The 23,803-nt window shown below is 43.0% G+C and overlaps 1 protein-coding gene across 1 annotated transcript in view; it reads right to left on the bottom strand.

Moving 5' to 3' along the window:
* Positions 1-23,803, bottom strand: part of PTPRJ (protein tyrosine phosphatase receptor type J) — an 80,043-nt gene that overhangs the window by 31,034 nt on the left and 25,206 nt on the right. The window contains exon 2 of the mRNA XM_083496109.1: positions 379-400. Within this exon, the coding sequence (XP_083352235.1) occupies positions 379-400 (22 nt within the window). The remainder of the gene's footprint in view (positions 1-378; positions 401-23,803) is intronic.

Here is a 23,803-nt window from a genome sequence, read left to right as displayed (position 1 = left end):
GCATTCTCAGTGACTTTCTGTTGATAGCAAAAGAGTTAGGTTTTCTGCAAGAGATGGCGCTTTTACTACGAAGGGTAGAAGCTGTTGCATTGGTACAAGCCAAGCAGATCTACAGAAGTGGAATAAACAATCTGAAGGGAAGCAAGCCTATCAACATACCATTTAATATTCATAAACCAGATAATGTGAAAAGCTATAAAATTCAAGTAACAAGTTAACAGCACCAGGGGTGCTTCCTGGCCTGGGAACAGAGGTACAGAGGTGAAAGGTTTCAAACAGCATTTACAGAGCTGCGTTGGGTAACCATAAATCAACACCAGTGACCCATCCATCAGGGATAGAATTGAAATCTGAACGGATAATAAGGGTGGTACTTACATTCAGCAGCAACAACTGCTACCTGTTAAAAGGAAAGAAAAGGCATTAGAAGATCCTGAAAATGTCATTACTACTGTGGCATACATTTGTGCTTTCAATGCAGCAGTGGTGTTTGCTAATGCGAGGGAAGTGAGTTTCTCCGATTCACCCTTTCCCTGGCAGTTCCTTCCATCACCATCTAATCCTCTGGAATAGATTTTGGGGATGGGGGGAATTTGTGAACAAACATCTCCCATTCTTTTGCATTAGCAGACACCTCCACTGGATGAAAAGCCATTCTGCAAGAAGAATGTCAGCTTTGGCTTTCACCCATAGAGATGCATAAGCGAAAAAGCAGAGAGATGTACATGCAGAAGAATGGGGAGAAAGGATAGCAATTGACACATATTCTACCACTTCCCCTAAATATGGCAGCTAGAAATATTTATAAAACATGAAAAGCTGAAAAGATCAATATATTTAACAAGACCCCTGAGGGTTTGTTATGCTATGTAGTGACTCCATTTGTGGGCATCACTTACAGTAGCTTTTTATACTGGATACAGGTAGACATCATGTCATTATTTGCTGCTCACACCTACAGAAGCTCATCTAGGCCACTGTGAAGCCCCAGATCACTGGACCCTTCCATTATTCCCATTGCCTACCTCTTAACAAAAAAATATAGTCTACTAACATTATATCTTTTTTAAATTTCTTTTTTAAAAACCTGACTTTTCATACACAAAAGCCAAATGAGCTTTTATATTTTAAATGAGCTTTTTTAATTTAAAAAAAGGTTTACAAAATCTGTTTTTCTACACTTAAGGAAAAATTCTGCTGGCTTGATTGAGTTGATTAGCGATTATTGTCTACTGAATATCCCCAGGAGCTATAGTCTCCCCATAGTATTAATGTAATCATTCAAGCAACTTTTGTTTATAGAAGATATAATAATATGCATACATTCAAATATTTTTGTAGTGTATTGTTTGCCTTTCACAAACCACACATATGAAATCAATACGCTTCAAAGTAAAATGCTGTTATCTAAACTACCATGTTAATTTCTTGTAATACTCAGGGCAAACCACTAGAGGCCACAACAAAACCACAAAAGTTATGTGCTCATAATAACCTTAAATATGAAACATTTACACTAGATTTTGTCATCCAAATGACCTAACATTCTGTTGGGTCGCTCTCAGGGTTTGGCAGGGACAACGAGGTCAAGCACTGTACTTAACTGCCCCCCTTCCTTTCCATGCATTCCCAGTGGGCAATTTTACTTGGAGCCATTTTATTTCTGCCACTGAGATTTATTGTGAGTGCCACAGGGATCTGTCTTATTCCCCTACACCTATATGAACTTCCTGGAGCAGATAACCTTGGGTGTGATATGACTAGTTATGTTTATTATGAAATTTCCACTTCAACCTGTCACTCCAAAGTGCTCAGGGCAGCAGATGATTAACAGAAATCCAAAATAAAACAATTTAAGACGTCACAGAAGCAATAAAAACCGGCAGGACAAAACCCTACATCATCCAGGCAGAGAGAAAGAATCAAACGAAGGACAGGCCAAAGTCCTACCAGATCAAAAGCTCTTTCAGCTAATGGTGAAAGACCAATGAAAACGTGGCTAGGTGGGTATTCTAGGGGAGGAATTTCTACATCCTGGGCATCACAACTGAGAAGGCCCTTTTCTTTGTTCCTGCAAACTATACAGGCAGTGACCATTTTGTGTGGGGGGTTCTGTTCCCGGCCTCCATGTTTCACTGCAGCGTGCCTTAGCCCGCCCCCGTTCCATCCTCTTCCAGGTCCAAAATGACCTGTGCGTGGACGTGTCTAAGATGTTAGCCACCTGCACTGATCCAGCATCTTAGGCAAGTACTAGTGACCGGTTGAGGAGCTAACTGGTTGTTGTCTGCCCACTATTTCCCTTAAACCACCACTGCCAGGCTCACCTGATTCAGTTGCTGTGGATAATTGGAATTTGCCTTTCCTGGGAAGCCTTTGGAACAACCCCCAAATCACTATTTAAAACTTCTTAATTAGCTGGTATAACTCCCTACTTTGTAAATGTACTTTAATGAGAACTGTTAATTTTGCTTTTCACTTGTTTTATAAAGTACGGAAATATACTATGTTTTACAGCACGAAGTTTTGCTTTAATTAGTTGTGCATCAGAACAACTTTTGATTTAAAGTAAGTATTATAAACAAAGAGAGACATGTGATTTTTTTTTTTTTAAATGCTATCACGGAAAACATGGGACAAAGTGTTTATCTGAAATACGACTCCACCCTGAAAAGGGTTCACGGTGCCCTAGGACAAAACAGAATAATGAAGCAAAGCCAGAAAGACCTGAAATAAAAGCAGTAATTATATGTGAGCGAAATCCCATCCTTGTACAATTATCTTAGATTTCCAGCAACTTATTTCTACAATGGTTAGGAATTTTTCTATTGTGTTCTAGAACTCAAAAGCTGAAGAGTCATATGCCAATTATTTAGGCTTGTATCCAAAGAAGTGCTAAGTCACTCATTCTTCTAGCCTAAGGATCTATGCTTGTGCAACAAGCCCCGCCCCTTGCATGCACCCCCAAATCTGTTCTGGGAATTTCTCCCAACCTTTCAGAGGAAATTATGGGAGAGTGTAGGGTGCACAAGGGTGTGGGGACAGGGAGAGTAAAAGGGAGGAGTTCTATTGCACAAGTGTAAGAGCACTGGATACCCCCCTTGATTCTTATGTACTTATTTCATTTATATCCCCACTTTCCTCCAGGTTCCAGACAGCGTACAATGGCTTTCCTCATGTCCCATTTATCTTCCTAACAACCCTTTGATGTTGGGTAGGTTGAGAGGCAGTGACTGGCCCAAGGTCACCCAGTGGACTTTGTGGCTAAGTGGAGACACCCAATGCTCCAGAGTGTGATCTGAAGGCACAGAATGAGCCACCTTGCTGAATGAAGTTAAGCAGGTATGAATTTGGTCATACCTGGTTGGGTGGCTATCTGAGAGCCACATGTATGCAAACCTTGGGTTCTATGATGAAAAGGTGGCCCATAAGTACAATACAAATAAAACCTGCTGCATTGTACTGGTTTGCTACTAGATTTCCTAAAAGAGTACGTTACTGGCAATATTTAATATATGCTTGCTGGAAACTTGCTAAGGTCCCCAAAGTACTGAATTCAACATGACTTCCTTCTGTCACCAGCCAAGTCCCAGGAGTTATCAAGGTCTTAAAGAAAGAGGAAAACAGCCTCCTTTATAAATATTTATGAACCTATCTTTATAAATGTGAAGAAAAACATGATAAATTAATGTCTTGGCCCAGAAAGGAAGCAGGGCCTCCATGGTGCTGATAAGATGGCTGTGTTCACAGAAAATCTGGCAAGCTTTTAGAAAACACTGGCATACTTAAAGAAACACATGTTCAATGGCAAAGGCAGGCCCTAGAGGGGCTTTTCCCTTCTGCAGGTGCTGATCAGTACGGACCCTCTGTGGATAACTGGCAGCCTAATTTATATATATTTAAAATATGAGCAGCCCAGGGGGTGGGATTGGCTGGGCAGTAAATAAATGCCCCAAGTAAGAAATCAATAAATAACTTTTATGTCAGATATATGTATGTATGTATGTATGTATGTATGCACGCTCTCTCTCTCTTTTTCCACATTGTTGATTGCTGTGGATATGAGACCTTGTAGTCAAATGAAAAATGAGAGGTTTAGAGGGACAAGTGAGAAGAAAATGCACTATGATAGAAGGGTAAAGAAAGCTGTTACAAGCACTGCTCAGGGGTCTGAGTGCAACAGACTTCTGCCTGCACAACATGACTTCACCTTCTTCTTCCCCAACCCTCCAGAGCTGATTCTGAGGGCTCACAGTGGGCTGCAGGCGGGCAGAGAAGGGATGGTGGTTCTGTTCCATTAGCAGACATCCTTCGCACTAGAAGAACAGGTGTGTTGGTTACTAGCCAGTTTAACTTTTAGAACAGAAATTTACTGAGTTTACTGAGGCAGTTTAAGCAAAACCCTGCAGTGCATTAAATCTGCTTCCTGTAGAGAGCTTTGCATAAAAGGACTCATTTTATGAGATCGGCTTCCATCACAAAGCTTCAGATAATTGTGCTGGAGTAAGCGGACATAAGAAGTGGTCAATTTCCTTCATTGATGTGAGTCACCCTATGGATGAGCTAATCACAGGTGCAAGGTCAGACAAGCCAGTTTCTACAGTAACTGCCCAGTGCCACGACTATATCGATGATACCTGCTCATAAACTAACTGACAGACTACTGAGCTGGCATGCATTAGTCTGTCAGTTAGTATGTAAGTTGTCAGTCTGTTGGTGGGTTACATCTTGAATTGCTGGAGATTATTTGGAGCAACAGAAATACTTTGTACTTCTACTTTCTGTATACAGTCATATCTCGGGTTGAATATGCTTCAGGTTGAGTGTTTTCGGGTTGCGCTCTGCGGCGACCCGGAAATAACGGAGCGCATTACTTCTGGGTTTCGCCGCTTGCGCATGTGCAGACACTCAAAATGACGTCACGCGCATGCGTGGAAGCGGCAAATCGCGACCCGCGCAGGCGCGGGTTCGCTTCAGGATGAGAACAGGGCTCCGGAACGGATCCCGTTCGCATCCAGAGGTACCACTGTATATCTGTATCTGCAAAAGCCTACAAGCTGTACATGCAATAACTGTTTTAGTTATCTTCTGCAACAGTAAACTATTTGGGCCTTAAGCTGCTTCCATGTGGTGACTACTACTGGGAGAGACTTCCACTGCGTGTGTATCTCATATGAGATTCCCAACAAATTGGTTTCCTCAATTATGTAAATATAGATTTGGCTTGTTCTTTTAAGGTAACGCTTGTTCAAACCTAACCCTCTCTATACAGATTTCTACTTTAAATACAAACATGCAATGAAACAGAAAACTTAGAATTACTCTGCAAAGATAATTTCATAACTTTATTCTAAATTTACCTTGATCAGAAACAAACTGAGGACAACCTTTCCACTTACTTTGCTAAGTTTCAGATAATTGCCTGATTATTAAATGATATTTGGGCTCAACATGATGAGCCAATTTAGACAGGTCACAAACAAGTTCTACAGAATGAAAATCTTATGCTAAGGATGCACGGTGATATTAAAATAGCACTGCACTTGAACTGTGGTAGTGGGAAATAAAAGCCAACATGAAATTTACAGTTCCTTAGTTTCACTGTGGATTGTTCTTATCACCAAGCGCTTCCTACATAATGAATAGAGGCTCACCTGTCTCCCTCATGATAAGACACATGAAATAAGAAGGAAACACTTCAATTCTGCTTCCTTGACCGCTGCTTGTTTTGTGGTGTCCAATGCCACCTTCCAGAATAACTTTTTGTATGTACACAGAAAAAAGAAGTGAAATCTAACAATTCAGTTTCACTAGGCTGTTTTTGGAAAATGAAACTAATTGCATAGGCATAGGCTTTTTTTCTATATTTTGCTACAAACAGCAAATCATCTAGCTGAAATATCTGTGGAATAAAGGTTGTAATCCTATGTCTCTGTACTTGGGAATAAATATCATTCATGAGAGCGGCACTTACTTCTCATCAAACATCTATACCTTGGACCAGACTATAAATTGAGGCTGGGAAACTGGAGCTTTCCCAATGTTGCTGGACAAAACTTCCATCAACCCTTATTTACTAAAGACTGGAAACTCCTTATAGACTTTTTGTGTGAAAAAGAAAATGGACATGATATCTGGGTTTGAGGATTGAAGAAAATATATCTTTTTAGAAAGTGGGATTGTTGGGTGTTATCTCAAAGTGGATGTTTCAAACATTTTTCAATTATGACAGTCAAAGCACCAGAAGTTATTCCCCCTTTGTTCATCCCCCTCCTTTTCTTCTTTCCTTCCCCCTCTATTTTTTTTAATTCTCTTTCTTTTGGTTTGTGCTTTTATTTAGATTAGGGTTTTTTAAACCTTTGATAAAAGTATATTGGATGTTTGATACTAACCATTGTATGTTTTTTCAAACTTTAATAAAATCTATTACAAACAACACACACACACACACACACACACACACACACACACACACACACACACTTCATCAGCCCCAGCCAGCACAGCCAATTGTCAGGAATGATGAGAGTTACAGCCCAACATCTGAAAGGTTACAGGTTCCCTATTCCTGCTGCAAATGAATTATCAGAAGTGGATGGAAACTTTTAAAGACTGCATTTGTCCCAGTCTTGCATCTTAACGCCTTAAAAGGGGCTTCCGTTGGAGCAAACTGAATGAATGGGTGCAATTCATAACTGTCAATAAGTACAGGTATTTCTTGCTACAGGTGCACCTTTAATAATATGCTGCCAAAGCAAGTGATTACAGGCTTTGAATCAGACCCGTTTGTTCCCTTTTCCCTGAGGGAAACACTTCAGAGTTTTGATGAAACATGTAGTTGGGATTGTAGTTGAAGAAAGCTTATGGCAAAATGAATGGCAGACTTTAGGCTGCCACAAGATTCTTTGTCACTTTTAATTAAGGTGTTGGAACGTAACAGAAACAAAACAGTGCACTTAAAAGTATCCACCCATTCCAATGCCTGCAATCTCTTCCTTGGCAGAGTATTGTTCTAAGAAATTCTTATCGACAGTTATGATCAGTGGCAATTGTGGATATTAATGGGTTGTATTCAGCATAGGACAAAGGCAAATAGGAATGATATCTCCCCAACCCCTGTAGATCTGTTCTAGGGTTCCCCCAACACTCTGGAGCAGATTTGGAGATGGCATGGGACACGTGCAGCAGGAGGAGATGGGGGAAAGTCCCATTGCGTTACTGGTAATCCTTGCACCAGCACAATTACTGTATGTAGTTGAATGCCACCATATACATTTGTTGCTATTTTAGTTGTTTCCAGAATGTGTCATTCTGTCCACATTCTCTATCTATTGCAAGCGAAGCCCGTCACCAAACACAAGCATAAGATAAAACAAGAACGGCAAAATGTTGCCATGTATTTACTTTACAGCAAAGTAGCAGGTTTTCCCACCTACAAGCCTTTTATTGTCCATTTAGACAACTCAGAAGGAGGTAGCTGATCCAATTGGTACCCTTCTATGAGCGCAAGGAACTTTGATTCAGTAGAGAAATCCACTTTTAGAAGAGGAAAGAAAGCAATAGTTTGCTGATTCCCCGCTGCACTCCCCAGCAAACACCCCCCCCCGAAATCTGTTCCAGGAGACAATCCCTTCCTTTTGTTTCCATTAAAGGTAAAGGGACCGCTGACCATTAGGTCCAGTCATGGTCGACTCTGGGGTTGCGGCGCTCATCTCGCTTTATTGGCCGAGGGAGCTGGCCTACAGCTTCCGGGTCATGTGGCCAGCATGACTAAGCCGCTTCTGGCGAACCAGAGCAGCGCACAAAAATGCCGTTTACCTTCCCACCGGAGTGGTACCTATTTATCTATTTGCGCTTTGTGCTTTCGAACTGCTAGGTTGGCAGGAGCAGGGACCGAGCAATGGGAGCTCACCCATCGCGGGGATTCGAGCCGCCGACCATCTGATCGGCAAGTCCTGGGCTCTGTGGTTTAACCCACAGCGCCACCCGCGTCCCCTTTGTTTCCATTAGCTAACTCTTAATTCAGGGGCCTAATGCAGTACGTTTTTCTGCTCCCTCCCCCCAACACCTGACTGATTTTCATGGTGGTAAAAACAAAAAAAGCTACACAATGGGCACAGCAGAGAACCCTGATAGGCACACAAATCAGGTAGGGATGTCGGAGAATTTCAATGGAGACAAGACCAGAAATTGCTGATATTTACTTATTTGTCCCATGGCTGAAACAGTGGTTCTTGGTGTTTTCAGTCCACAGATGAAGTATAATGATACACAATTATCAACAGTAATCCCTCCAGGATTTGCAATGCGTTTCCTTTGCACTGAAATGAATGGTGTGGAACAATACAAGAATAACGCAAAGGACTATGTAATGGATTCTGCAATATTTTGCCATAGCAGGCAGCATGGGTATAGCCGGGGGGGCAGCTCCCCCCCATCAAGTAAATCAATAGAAATACTTAACTGACAAATCACACCGGTTCTGACAAAAGTCCTGCCCCCCCCCCAAAAAAACCTGGCTACGCCCATGGTAGGCAGTAACTTAATTTTTGCCAGAAACCAAACTCAGGCCATTAGATCAATTAGATGAGCAGAGAGGGAGCAGCAAGTTCAACTGATCTACACCAATCAGATGAGGAGGTCCGTGTGTGTGTGTGTGTGTGTGTGTGTGTGTGTGTGTACGTACAAGAGTGTGGAGCTTCACCCACCACTGAAAGAAGGCCCATGGGGCGTTGGTCAAGAGTGAATACAGCCCCCGAGAAAGAAAGAAAAGTTAATCACCGCTACATTTGCAGATGCCCCCACTGGAGCCACAGTGCAAGAAGCACCAACAACATTTGATGCAAAATTTTTAAATCTGTAGCTATAATAATTCTTGCCTGGATGAAGCAATTCTAAAATATGTTTGATGCACATTACAACAGCCTGAAATTTTCATATGAGTGGCCTTTCCACTTTCTACACATATACCTCAGGCACAACAAAAGCATCAATTGAGCTAAATTTCCTCACTGATATGAGTAGCTGGCATCTGGAACATGACCTGTACACCTATGTACTGAATGTGACTGAAGGAAATGCATTTTTTAAAAAATACCACCTATGAAGGTGCTGTAATACTCAATGTAGAACTGTGGAAGAGGCACTCCTAATTACTTGCGAGTAATGAAGCCATCTAATATTTTTTTTAAAGTGATGTCAATCTCTTCATTGCCACACTGCCATCACTGCACATAGAATTCCTGGAATGTATTAGGGAGTTGTTTAATCTCATTTTATGCTACATTCCTGAAAACAAAAGTCAGCAATACATATAACCACACTTTACAATTAGAGGCCTACTTTAAACGAAAACGTCTCGCCTGCTTCTACAGCATAAGGCTGAAATGCTATCAATTTACATGGAGAAATGTAAGAAAAATAGTAACCTCCTACTCCCCCCCCTCTCCATTAGTACTTCAAACTCTGCAACCTGTTTGATTTTACAGAAAGTAAAAAGGAAAGACTAACAACATCAGCAAAACAAATGACATTATGCAATGCTGTCTAAGTCGGCTTCTACCATAAATCATTGCCTGGCTGTCCCAAACAGTTAACCACATTAGTTTATGGCTGGGATTTCCCCTCCCACACATCCAACTGTTTAAAAGCTCATCTATACTTGTAAGTGTGTCACATCTGGCAAAGAAAGACAATCCATTACATCAGCAATTTGGGTTACAGGACTAAGGCAATTGAAAAAGAAACCTCAAAACAAGTTGGAGAGGAATGTAGAAATTTTACTTTGCGGTAGGACTAACAGAAATGCAATTTCTATTTAGGTTTGTTTTCCTACAAGAGCCTGTCACTTCATTCTGGTTACTGCCATACAGAAGCGTTGTAATCACAATCACTACATGCAGCAAGCAGCAAATAAAATGGATGAATGAACAGAAGCATAAAACGGGGTGGATGGGTGGGGGAGAATAATCCATTGCAACCATAAAAATCATACAAAAATCCATAGAAGACAAAGGTAAAACAGCAGCAAAATAACAGCACCAGCAAAATCATCACAAACCATCAAATGCCTGGGAGAGTTAAGTTTTATGAGATAAGCCTTATGAGGGTAAAGTGATCTCTAAGATAGCCATGGGAAGCAGGCAATGGTCTGGATCCAGATTCCTAAAGGATAGACTTTTAGTCTTTCATAATGCTCACCTAAGTCTTAAAATAAAAATCGACCGGAGCTCCTTGTTTCTTCTGTCCCTCTCCCTACAACCAGGCAAAGCAGTCGGGTGTCACTTGGCGCTACCCAACTCTGTCCCACCAACACCACCTGGCCAACAAATGGAATGTCCTCAAGCGAACTGTGCACATCTCAGGCAAACTACAGTGGTGCCTCGCAAGACGAAATTAATTCGTTCCGCAAGTTTTTTCTTCTTGCAAGTTTTTCGTCTTGCGATGCACGGTTTCCCATAGGAATGCACTGAAAATCAATTGATGCGTTCCTATGGAAACCGCCTTCAGACCAGGTCCGGGGACAGTCTGTCCCCCGACCTCTTCTGAAGGCTGGGGGGGGGACAAGGGCTTTTCTTCCCACCCCCAGCATTTTAAAAAACCCCGGGACAGCGGAGGACGTCTCCGCTGTCCGGGGTGATCTTAAAATGCTGGCGGGCGGCATTTTAAAATCGCCCAGGACAGCGGAGGACTTCTCCGCTGTCCGGGGCGATGTAAAAGCCCCTGGGAAGGCAGGCAGGGGGGACAAAGACTTTTGCCCCCCGCCCGCCTTCAGAAGAGGTCCTGGACCTCTTCTGAAGGCGGGCGGGGGGTGAAAGTCTTTGCTCCCCACCGCCTGCCTTCCAAAGCCGTCCGGGACAGCGGAGAAACGTGCTGCCTTTCTCCGCTCTCCCGGGAAGGCAGGCAGGGGGGAGCAAAGACTTTCGCCCCCCGTCCGCCTTCAGAAGAGGTCCAGGACCTCTTCTGAAGGCGGGCGGGGGGCGAAAGTCTTTGCTCCCTCCCGCCTGCCTTCAAAAGCCGTCCGCGATAGCGGGAAGCGCTTCCCTGCTATCCTGGACTGCTTTTAAAATGCTGGCGGTGGGGAGCAAAGCCTTTCGGCCCCCGCCGGCCTTCCTGGACCTCTTCTGAAGGCCGGAGGGGGGGAAAGGCTTTGCTCCCCACCACCAGCATTTAAAAGAGGTCCCCGGAGATCTCCCTATGGGCTTTCTTCTTGCGAAGCAAGCCCATAGGGAAATTCGTCTTGCGAAGCACCTCCAAAACAGAAAACCCTTTCGTCTTGCGGGTTTTCCGTCTTGCGAGGCATTCGTCTTGCGAGGTACCACTGTACTCAAATCTGGTTCATCCACAATATCTGGTTGCTGGTCCCCATCACCTCCATTATACTATTAAAGCCTTTATGAAATGTTACCCCCCCCTGTTGTTCTAAGGCAAAGGATGTAGAACCTATGGCCCCCTCAGATGTTGCTGGAGTCAGAGGTGATTGGAGTTGTGGTCCAGAAACACCTGGAGGGGCACAGCTAAGCCTCATAACCACTGCTTCAACCCTTCCAGTAGCAGAAGCCCAGCTATTACAGGAAAGCAGCTACTCTCTTGTGTCACAGTGGATTATTTGGCTTCACGTGACACGAGGTTACATTTCAAGGGTGAAACTTTGCTAGGTCTGTGGCCAAATTCTCACTGCTTTCAGCCAGCCAGGCCTTGATCCAACACATTCAATGAACCTAAGTCTACAAGTGGTACTCAATGTGGCCAACACTCAGCACAGCAGTAGGGGATTTATTGCTTCTATATTCAACCTTGTCCTCTTCAATGTGGGGTGGGAGGGTTCACTTCAGGGAGGACCACCAATCCTGAACTGGAAACATTACTAAGCGGAAAAAGGGACAAACATAAGTGGGACCACATGTTTTAAATTTATTTCAGGGGGCGAAAATTGATGCAGCTGGTAGACACTATTGTGGGAAAAAGGTTTTATTACAGGCAGAATATGAGTCGTGGTATGCGCTGGATCTTTGGAATAAGTGTTCGAGAAACTTGACTCTTGTTTCCTTTCTTAACTCCTGTTGGTGTGTGTGTGTGTGTGTGTGTGTGTGTGTGTGTGTGTGTGTGTGTGTTTTGCTTAACAGAGGTTGGAGCACAGTGAGAAGACTATAACTCAATGCTTCCTGTGCAAAAGGTCTTAGGCTCAGCCTCTAGCATATCCAGGAACAGCTGGGAAAGACCAAATTCTGAAACCCTGAAGAGTCGCTACCAGTCAGTGTAGACAATGCCAAGCTAGGTGAATCAATAGCCTGACTCAGTACAAGGCAGTGTCTTATGTTCCTTCAATACAATTTTAGCTGATCATTCATAGTACAGTGGAACCTTGGAAGCCGAACGCCTGTAAACTTGAACGTTTTGGCACCCGAACGATCGAAAACCGGAAGTGATTGTTCCAGTTTTCGAATGATTTTCAGAAGCTGAACGTCTGGCGCAGCTTCTGATTGGCTGCAGGGCACTCCTGCAGCCAATCGGAAGCAGCACCTTGAAAGTCGAATGTTTTGGAAGTCGGACTTTCGGAATGGATTCCGTTCGACTTCCAAGGTACGTCTGTACAACAGTTTTCAAGAGGAAAGTGGGATAGCTGGATAGCGGGAAGAAATGCAAGCTTTATAGCTAAGAACCTAAAAGTAGAGCTACACGAATCAGCAGACTCACAAGGCAAAGCTTCTGAAAGATTGCTGAGCCACTTCAGACTGACTGGGAGGTGGGGATGTTAGAATAAAACAAACCTGGAACTAGCAAGTCAAGGAGGTGGGCCCTCTAGTCCAGATTTCTCCCTCCCATGGTTGTGCCCTATGTGCAGGGAGGTGTTTGCTTTTTAAAAACATGGGAAAGTTCTGGATTTGTGAAGAGCAGGGGTGCTATTGATGGATGCCAAAGAGGAGTTGGGTCTGTCCTGGGCCCTGGACCTCCTGCTTCTCCCCACTTGTATAACACTTATCTTTAAAAAAACCTAAACAACCAACCACCTTGTTTACAAAGTGGCTGGGAATGCTGCAAAGCGTAGTGCTGGTGAGACCCAGTCGGCCAACATCTTAACTTACCTAGAGGCACACACAAAAGCAGGGATGGCGTGGAGATGTGTGAGAAAGAGGCACAAGCCATGTTTGATCTTGGAGAAGACTTGTTTTAGTTTTAATATGTACATAAGCAGCAGTTTCCCCATAACAGACTGCAGGTGCCTCACCCATTACCTTTCTAAAGCTAAGCACATCAACCTGGATAGGTGGCCACTGCTTTGGGTTACATGAAAGAAGGAAGGTGAGCTATGGCTATACAGTGGTACCTCGGGTTACATATGCTTCAGGTTACAGACTCCGCTAACCCAGAAATAGTACCTCGGGTTAAGAACTTTGCTTCAGGATGAGAGCAGAAATGGCGCAGCAGGAGGCCCCTTTAGCTAAAGTGGTGCTTCAGGTTAAGAACAGTTTCAGGTTAAGAACGGACCTCCAAAATAAATTAAGTTCTTAACCCGAGGTACCACTGTAAAAGCTCCTCCCTTCTACCCTCCCCACACTGCATCTCCCAGATCAGTAGGCGTGCCTCTAGATTTACCTGGCACAACAGCCACGGAAGTGTTTTGATCACCCTGCAGAATGGCAAGATGGAAAGTAACTGCCAAGTTCCTCTAGGCAGGCTATTCTGTTCTGCTGATTAGTCAGTCAAAAGCACTCCTGGCACAATGGTAAACAGCACTATTCATTATTTCCCTTCAGGCAAGACTGGGGAGCCACTCCCAAACAAGTCAGAATGGCAGGAGTATCTTTCGATTCTTAGAATGGTTCAATTGAATTGAAATATTGCTGTGTTTAACGTCTCACAGCACTTGTGAATGCGGAATATTTAACAACAACAAGGAAACACAATGCCAGCCAACCAGAAAGGGAGTCAAGGCTGTGGCATTCAACTGCAACAGAAAAATTAATCTCTTGAGTGGTGCTCTATGCTTTCAGTTAACTGCAACAAAGCAGAAAGCATTAGGACAAAACAGAAGTTATTTCAGGATCTGTGAGATGCATGTGCAAAAGGACACACATATGCACACAATCTCTCTCATGCAGACACTAAAAAAAATCACTGGCTTGCCTTTAGTAAAGTTTTCACCTACAAGATGGAGAAGAATGTGAGCATAGGAACATAGGACACTGCCATTGGTCCATCAAGCTCAGTACTGCCTACACTGATTGGCAGTGGCTCTCCAGGGTTTCCATCAAAGATCTTTTCCAGCCCTACATGGAAATGCCAAGAGTTTGAACTGGGGGCTCTTTACATGCAAAACAGATGTCCCTCCACTGAGCTATGGTCCTTCATGATGAACATGTGCTTCAATTTCCCTCTCATAGCATTCAAAGGTTCTCAAAGGGGAAATACATATATACAGACAACCTGCATAGACACTGCCTTCGCTTCCATGACAGAAGAAAGTCAGGATATAAATGTAAGGCAAATAAATAAATGGGCAAAGGTCTCAGCGATTCAATACAGGCCATTGGTGTGGCCTAAATTGAAGGGGGTACTTCTGGAGGTATGATCAGCTTTGAGAAATTTGTGTCACAGACCATAGACTAAGCAACTCCACAGCTCAAATTCACATATTCAGCTTTTAAAGTCAGGAAAATGAAGTGTCTGTGTGATCAACAATACTGTACATCATTTCAATTTATCACTAAAACTTCCTCAAGTCAACTTTTTTTTAAAAAAAAGGAAGAAGTGTTCCTCAGAACCTATTTGTGCATTCAGAAATTGTGGATCATTAAAAAGTGCAAATACTCCACAGTTCTGCATCTTCACTCTACAGATTTTTCTAAAGCTGGATGTATGTGCTTCAGAGAGCATATGGATCTCTGTCTGGGCAAATTCAATGAGTATTGAAATTGCTTTTCCGGCATGTAAAAAAAGCTCACACATTTTTACATGGAATTAATTAGTTGAGAATAATTCCTCACCCCTGTACTAATGCATATAAAAACCACACACATAAAGAGTATTTCACATGCATGCATCCAAGTGGTATATGTGAGTGAGAAATCCTTTTACCATTATATTTAATTCACTGGATTGCCCATATTAAAGAGCTGTCAACAAATATCTTAACTGTCCTACTAAAGCAGTTAGCCCTTTTCACTCAGAGGAGTGGATGCTGGAGACTGAACCTAGTATCTTCTGGATGGAAAGTAGATGCTCTACTACCAAGCTGGAAAATGAATGATATAAAGTGCAATGAGGAACAATGTTTCAGTCAAGTACCCTATATTGGGAGTTTTCAAACCCAGCACATGGCATTTCTCATTTAACAGTTTTTAAGCAGGCCCAACCTCACACAGTCTTCTTACTGCCCTGGTGCTCCCAGATTTGAGATTCTAACTCATATATTACTACCTTCCTTTCCTTCCACACTTTGTTAGTAAGGGAGTTCATTGTGTTTCTGCAGAAAGTTTAAGGGGCAGATTTATATCAGAGATGGCACAAAAGTTTGGCTCCATCAGCTGAGAAGCACTTTCCAAGTCAGGACTTACTTAGAATTTGACAACAGATAACTTAAGCTACCATTTACTCCAATAAACCACCAACTGACTCTCTAAGATTCAGATCAAGGACGAAGGCAAGCAGGTATTCTCAAGTACAGTGGAAGTGTTTTGACAAACATTTGCCCCGTTCTGTGGCATTTGTGTTCAAAACCACTTGCACCAAACTTAAGAATGTATAAAAGAGGAAATCCAGATAAGTCTGAAAACCTCTGGCAAAGTTTCCTCAACTTCTTTGGGAACTGAGAAGATGTGGTTATCTGGGTCAGCAGCTGGGAGAATCTCAGAAAATATTTCCCCCTTTTCAACCTTCTTTTATTTATTTCAGACATTTATACCCCACTCTTTAGCCAAAAGAGTTCTCAGAGCAGCTTACAGTAAGACAACCCTGCCCTCAGGGTCACAATCTAAAAAAGACACGACACGCAAGGAAAAAGAAATGGGACAGAGGAGGGAAATACAAGCTCAAGTTCTTAAAGTCACACAATTCTTGTATCACACAACTACATTCCTAGTAGCATTTAGTCTTATAGTAACCCCCACTGAACATCTCTTAGAATCAAGGCCAAGATTGCTAGTTGATGGGCCTTTGACAGTTTTGCATCAAACAGAACTAGGTCCCACACAATACCTGTGCAGCGTCTTCCCACTAGCTCTGATCCCATTCCACTCAAACTTGTACCTCCAGAAACCTGTGTTCTTGGCTGTCCATGCCAAAAGGCCAACACACCAAGGGATTTTATAGTTCGGGGGGGGGGGGTTAACAGGGGTCTGTTGAAATTGCCCGCTTTCATTATGACTGGCATTCAGAAAGGTCAGCAAACACACATAGAGACGGGATCCTGATTCCATTTCCCTGTGCAGTCCCTAAACACCTGGAAAGGGCCACTTAGCAATCAACTTGATCAGTTCCCCCACAAGCAGCCAAAATGCAATGGTTAAAAAGCATCCCCAATGATTCCCATGTCATAAATAAGATGGAGACATTACGCTTTGACTCTCTCTTTAAGAAAAGTTCAGCATTGTAAGAGCGTTTGGAAAGCGTAAGCAACATGGGGAAATAAAAAGAAAATCCCAAATGTAAACCGGGGGTGGGGTGGGGTGGAGATCTCTCTTCCGGCAGAATTCTATGTTCTGACCTTTCCACGAACTCTAAATAACCAGCTCATAATTTCACAAACCATTTGGAATGGAAAGCATGTTGCAGGATGCTGAGGAATCCAAGCCTCTTCAGCTTATTTTGTTCGGCAGCCAAATATCCGGTAAGCAGACGAGTGTTTTTTTAAAAGTGCTTTTTGTTGGTAATGCAGTGTGTGTTCAAGCTCAATGAATTCTGTCCCATGTGTAGGGGGGAGGGGAATGCATATACAAACTGACCCCCCCAAGTTAATTTGGTGCATGAAGAGATCTCAAATGAAATTATGTAAGCATTTAAATATTAAAAGGTAACTCCTGAATATTCATCGCTAATCTTATCACTGGAGCTTAGAGAGCAGATACTGAGCTGTCAGTGCCAGAATACATTCAACATAGCAGACCTTTCGCCTGCCCACCCACTTCACTGCAGAACCATTGCGGCTAGATGGCTATTCCAGCCATCTCCAGCCCCCCCTCCAATGTGAGGAGTAGTCCATGAGGATGAATGGCATCAAAGCCCTTGCAAAAAGTTGAAACAAGGCAAAGCAGAAGGTCCCATCCACAAGGCAGCACTCTGGAGAGATTTTCAGTGGAAAAACTCTTGAGGGGATCCAGAATCACAGCCTAGCGCTAGTTCCAATCCTGAGGATGGCAAACACTGTCTGTTGCTTTGTTATAAATAGGAGATTCATGTCAGCAACCACCCCAACAGATCACACAAACCAGTTGGAAACCTGGAGAAGTTTAGTACTATCTAGAAGCCTGCCATCATGATAGTTGGTCACTCGCAGATTTCTGTTGTGAAACAGGCTGAGCAACGCCAGCATGTGCCCAAGTACAGGTCAGGTATGGTCAACCTGTGGCCCAGCTGCTGCGCTCCAAGAGATTTTTAGCAGGCCTCTTAAGACCCCCGACAATGTGGCGGCTGCATTTGCTTTTTAACCAAACTTCTCTTTTCTGGTGGCCTGCAATGTGCCATCTCCCCACTAGGTTTTTTTTGGAGGGGAGGCGGGAATTCAAGTGTCCTTGTAGCTGATTTCTAACGTTTCCATACCCTCCAGCATTTTCTCATAATCTCCATGTTAGCACATCTGGAAGGGCTCGATTATTCCCATGAGTGACTGGCAGAGATTGGAGCTCAGAGGTCCTCACAAGTCAAGGCCAAGTGGCTGCTGAGATGCCTCACCCGAAAGATTGTAAAGCTTCTCAGCATCCAGTGCTAAGTAATCCATAAAATCCCATGTGAAAGACTTATTTAATAAAGTCCATCAATTAACTAATAATTTATCATTTACTTTATGTCACCACTTACTTTTCCAATAAACACTTATAAATTATGAATGAGCTGTCAGGAAAAAGCACCAAGGCAAAAGCCAGCTCCAGATGGCTGGAATGCAAAACAGGATGTTGTGGTTTGCAGATGTACTGCTGGGGAAAAGGTGGAGCCTATTCTCTGTACTGAGCACCGGATGTTAGCTCAGAGTGTCATGTGACCTGTGCTGGAAGTACAGGGGCGGAGCATTGTGACTCTTCTGATGGAGTCTGAAGGGGGCAGTTGCATTTCTATGTACTGCTGAGTGACAGGAATAAAACATGTAAAAAGGACTCCTGTCTGTCTCATTTCCCCTCCCTGGGGGAATGCAGGGAGGGAGAGAGAAGCAAAGAAGCAGAGGATGTGTTCTTTCTCACGACTAATGAGAAGAATCGCAGGGTTTGTTTACCTAGCCTGCCGGGGGGGTCGCAGACGGATGGTAAACACAGTATCTCGCTCAATTGCCTCGGGGGAGGCCAGGTACCTCTGACTGTGAGCCAAGATACTAACATGAGCATCCTCTGTGTGCATCCCTCAAACTGAAAAAGTTGCCACACATTCCTAAAAGTAATCATATTTAAAATGTGTTCTCTGATTTCCCAAAAGTTCCTGGAGTTTGACTCATAATTTTCACTTGTCGTTTCCGTACCCAGGTCTGTTTTATTTGTGAGCTATAGTTTTGTTTTTACTTATCCAGTTTTTAGGAACCATTATTGAATGTTACTATATTTTTAACTGCTTTTATGTAAACGGATTATAGGTTTTTATTTATATTAAACACTATAAACATTTCATTAACAACAAACAATTCGTATTTGTGAGACAGCATTCTTTTTTAAAAGCATGCAATATGTCCATGTTGCTATTGTTGAACAATACTACACTAATAGCCCCGTTTCATGGGACTTGTTCTAGATTTACCCTTGCACAAAGGGTCCCACCTGATTTCTTACAATAACCACTCCCACTGCAGCCTCTGGTACTGTATCCCAACCATTCCAAGCGTGTTTCCAACTCTTTGGGGCAGCTCTGTGCAAAGTATTTTTTTTAATTAAAAAAACCCTCGAATAGGAACATAATAGTGAGATAAGAGAAAGCAAGATTTATAAGAGCATTTAAAAAATGAGTAACAAATTTAATATTGCAGACAACCTTATGGATATACATACTGGGAACTGTTAACATAAATGAATATCCCAGAATATAATTTAGGTTTGAAGTGCAGCTTGGCTTAGCTACTCTCTTTGCCCCATCACAATCTCTGCTTAGCTGTCCCAAACACAGGTCCTTCTTAGTACAAAATACTAAACTGTACAGTGCTCTCTCTCTCTCTCTCTCTCTCTCTCTCTGGGCAGCTTAAAATGAAAAAAGCCATTGTGAACATTTTGGAGAAGAAAACCTGACTATTTATAGTAACTCAGAATATTTAATCCAAAGCAGTAGATGTGAATATATTTTGCAGGCACAGATGACACTCCACTGCCCTCAGCCTTGTTTTTACACTAGGGCTCAGCTCCTAATTTGAGTTAGGAAAAGTGTGATGCCAAAACAGAGGTCGTGACAGTGTAAGATGCTAAAAATGCAATTTCCTCATTGATGGGAATTCATGGCCGATGGGTGGGAGCACCCACAAATGGCAGATGTGAAAAGCTGCAAGAGCAGCAGAAAACCGAAGGGAAAGGGGAAGTTTGGGTACAGATCTACAGAGTGCAGCTGCTTCACAGATTGTCATCTCTTTTACCCTGCCAGAAAGTAGCCCTTTCTGCACCAGAGACAGAAGTCCCAGGAGCCTAGAAAAAAGAGAAACCCCACCTATTTAAACTATACATGGACTGAGATGTAGCCAAGGTTAATCTAGGTTTGTTCCACTAGGTTTGATACCTCATAGTCACCATTCCCCGTACTGAATGTATTAGCAGGAGAAAGCAATTACTTCTTAGTGATAAGGTTTATGGGACATTTTATTGCCCTCCGTTTATGCCAGGAGCTTTTTCTCTCTGCCCATGTGACAGGGTTCCATTCAAAGTTAATAATTACTTCTGTTACCGCCGGACTTCAGCTATCTCTAAAGCAGGGGATAAAGAAATCTTTCCAGCTAGTTTTTTGTTTGCATATTACAATGGTCAAGTTTAAAGACCTAGAACCAGTCATCGTTGGTGCGCTATCTTTGTCTTTTTAAAAATGGATTTCAAAACAACAAAAGTGAAAGCAAGTAAAACAGCAACCAAGATCAGGACTTAGTTATTTATTAACATTTCCGTTTTTGTGAATATTTAGTAAACAGAGAAGAGAGAGGGCACAGACTAGCCATCTCCCAGTAAGAACCTCTTCGGAGGAGTCAGAAACTCACCAGATATTCAAGGAATCTTCCCTCATTAAAATTAAAGTACTCACCATACCTACAGTATAACCTTCAAAAAACATTGTGTGTCTCGAGAGACAGCTTTGCACATTCTGCTAAGCTGTCCTTGTTGCATGATTTTCATTCATGTTGCATTTCACAGAATTTACTGTGAGTAGCCCTTTGACATGAATGGGAATCTACTTGCTTGCCTGCAGCCACTAAGATAAATCCTTATTAGTGGATTTTAACTGTCATTCATAGTGGCACTGTTGTGCCTGCACATGATACTAGAAAGCTCAAAAAGAGCGAGGAGAGGGGAACTGGGCAAGGAATAATTCAAGGACACAAATCAGTCTCCCTGCTTGCACAGGACTACGTCACTCACACATTGCCATGCAACCTTAAGTGTGGAAATCCCCTTTTCTGACTGGCAAAAACACTACAGGTTTTTCTGATGCAAAAAAATGGTGATCCTTTCCAAGGAAGAGAACCTCTCTCTCTCTCTCTCTCTCTCTCTCTCTCTCTCTCTCTGTGTGTGTGTGTGTGTGTGTGTGTGTGTGATGCTTAGCTCAGGGTTGTTCTCCCATTAATTTTTGCTTAAAGAGAGACTGGGAATTATTATTATTTTATTCCCTCTCTCTGGTTTCCACTTGTTCATTTAAACCCTAAATAAAAAAAGAGATGCTTCCTCTGCTCTTTTTAAGAGGCCAAATGAATAGCGATCAACAACTAACCAAGAAAACCTGGCTTGTAATTTGGGAATGAGCAATACAGAAAAACGGAGCAGAATTTATGTTAGCCCATTCTGGCACATGCATCGAACATGTCAGATGCCATTCAAAGCTTATACTGTCAACTTACATAAATCAGAAGTGCACTAAGAATGTCCAGCAACATCTTGAAGGACCACATCTCTGCTGTTCTCTTGGCAGGGTCTCAGATCATGTGCAAAGCTTTGTATGTAAGGCATCTATGGTCTGCTCACAGATTAAGCTGAATGAGAATAGATTGAGAGCAATGAATGCAATCCCGGCCCCCTCCCTTCAATTCACTCTACACGTCAAACTGCCTAAAACGAAAAAGAAATCTGTGGAGCCCAGCAGTCACTGCTGACTAGAAGAGTCAAAACAAGAGAAGAGCCTTAATCAGCCATCTTGACTTCTGTTTTGTTCAAATGCTGTTAGCAGCATTTACTGGTGACCCAGTAAATTTAACCCACAATGGTACTTTATTGAAACCAGCAATAAAAGATTAACTGAACTAGACAACAGGGTCACTGTTACAAACCCTAAAGTGATCCACTGTCTCTGAGACAGACACAATGGGTAGAACAGCAGATCTTTAACTCCCCTTAACTAAATTCCATATCTGAATTCAAAGCAGTGTCATTATCCCAGCAAAGAGAGAGAGAAAGAGAGAGAGTGTCCAACATAGACGTTTTTCAGCCTGGTGGTTAAAATCATTTAGTATCCAGCCATCTCCAATAATAGCCATATAAAAAACAATGGGCTCTATTGAGGATTTTCATCAGGGCAGATAGTCATTTATACGCTTCCCCCCCTGCAACTCACTAGATGAAGCCTCACAAAGACTCAATTCAGACACCATTCTTGTTTCTAACAGGCAAATAAAATAAAATTTAAAAATCTCAACAGATGAAGTAATGATCATCCCTCATCAAGGGAGACTGTGAACTGGAATACTTGCAAATTTTTACACGGGGACTTTCTTGATGACTAAGAATATTGTAAGTGTCCCGTTATTCTTGTACATGGCCTGTGAATCAGGAAGTAATTATTTTAAAAAAGGAATAAAAATCAAGATTTTGCTCCCCGCCCCCCCCAAAAAAGATAGAGTTGATATCCAAATACCTAATTGCCACAGACTTTCAGACTGAATCCCTGCTCCTCTCAATGAGTCTGACAAGACACAGGTCAGGGTTTCAGTTACAGCAAAATGACCAGCACTACTATGACATTAAAGCCACGGGTGGGTGGATTCTGTATGAACAGAAAGACAGTCAGACCTCGCCTTTGTTGCTGAAAGCCAATCCACATTCCCCACTTTGAAAAAAAGCCAGAATATATATTGTCATGGCTCCCACTTGCTGACTTGGGACTCCTGGCTCTGGTGCTGCAACGAAGGGGGAAACCTCTCTTTAGTGTTCCACTGAAGCAAACAGCAATTCGGGTTTTCTCCAGATGGACATAGATCGCTAAAGAGTGGGTTATCCCTCAGAAAGGAGCGGGGCAAGGGGGAAACAGCTCAGACCTGTGCTTTCTAGGCACAAGCAGAAGTGTGGATGAGCTGTAATAATAATAATAATAATAATAATAATAATAATAATAATAATAATAATAATAATAATATATTATTATTTACACCCCGCCCATCTGGCTGGGCTTCCCCAGCCACTCTTGACGGCTTCCAAAAAAGTATTGTAATACTGTAATACATCAAACATTAAAAGCTTCCCTAAACAGGGCTGCCTTTAGATGTCTTCTAAAAGTCTGGTAGTTGTTGTTCTCTTTGACATCTGGTGGGAGGGCGTTCCACGGGGAGGGCGCCACTACCGAAAAGGCCCTCTGCCTGGTTCCCTGTAACTTGGCTTCTTGCAGGGAGGGAACCGCCAGAAGGCCCTCAGTGCTGGACCTCAGTGTCCTGGTAGAACGATGGGGGTGGAGACGCTCCTTCAGATATACTGGACCAAGGCCGTTTAGGGCTTCAAAGGTCAGCACCAACACTTTGAATTGTGCTCAGAAACATACTGGAAACGTAAAAGCTTTCGGTGAAAATTCAGTACAGCATCTCAACATAGGTCAGGTGACAGGTTCATAAAGCACAGGAGAGCTCTACAACGCATGGCTAGGGGCAAGCTGAGGCATTGTTCCATCACTTGGCTCACCCCCTAGGCTTCCATTTTGAAAAGTGGGACAGGCACATCATTTGTGCAATTGTTTCCCCAGGTCTCAGGGCTGGCCAAGCAAGTGCTATGAGTGAGCAGAGGATGCTCCTGCCAGCGCTGTCACCTCTGCATCCCTGGGAGATGGAAACAGAGATAATGGGGCCAGCTTGCTCTCACATCTATCCTTTGGTGCCTCCTCTGAGAGTGATGCCTCCTCGCTGCTAAGGAGAGGCGCTGGGGCCCCCTTGGATGGTGATGATGTTGCACCTGGATTACATTATGACGCTGAAGTGTGCCGCTCTTCTGACAACCCACTTGGTCCTTCCCCCGGATCCAGGTCTTTACTTCCCAAGTCACTCAGGCCCTCCTTGGAAGGACCTTCCTCGCTCTCCTTCCACTCCTCCTCATCTGATCACCCTTTCCACGTCTCCATGGGGCTCATGCATGTGAAAAAATAAAAACCCATTTGTGTTATCATGTGTAGACATGTGTAGATAAAGTGGAAGTTCAGGAGGGGTTTACACAAAGCAAGCTTCCAATCT

The sequence above is a fragment of the Podarcis liolepis genome, assembly GCF_965112155.1.
Source record: "Podarcis liolepis genome assembly, chromosome: 1".
NCBI classification, from domain to species: domain Eukaryota; kingdom Metazoa; phylum Chordata; class Lepidosauria; order Squamata; family Lacertidae; genus Podarcis; species Podarcis liolepis.
Note: the sequence above shows the minus strand (reverse complement) of the source record. Positions and strands in the feature narration are given on the sequence as shown.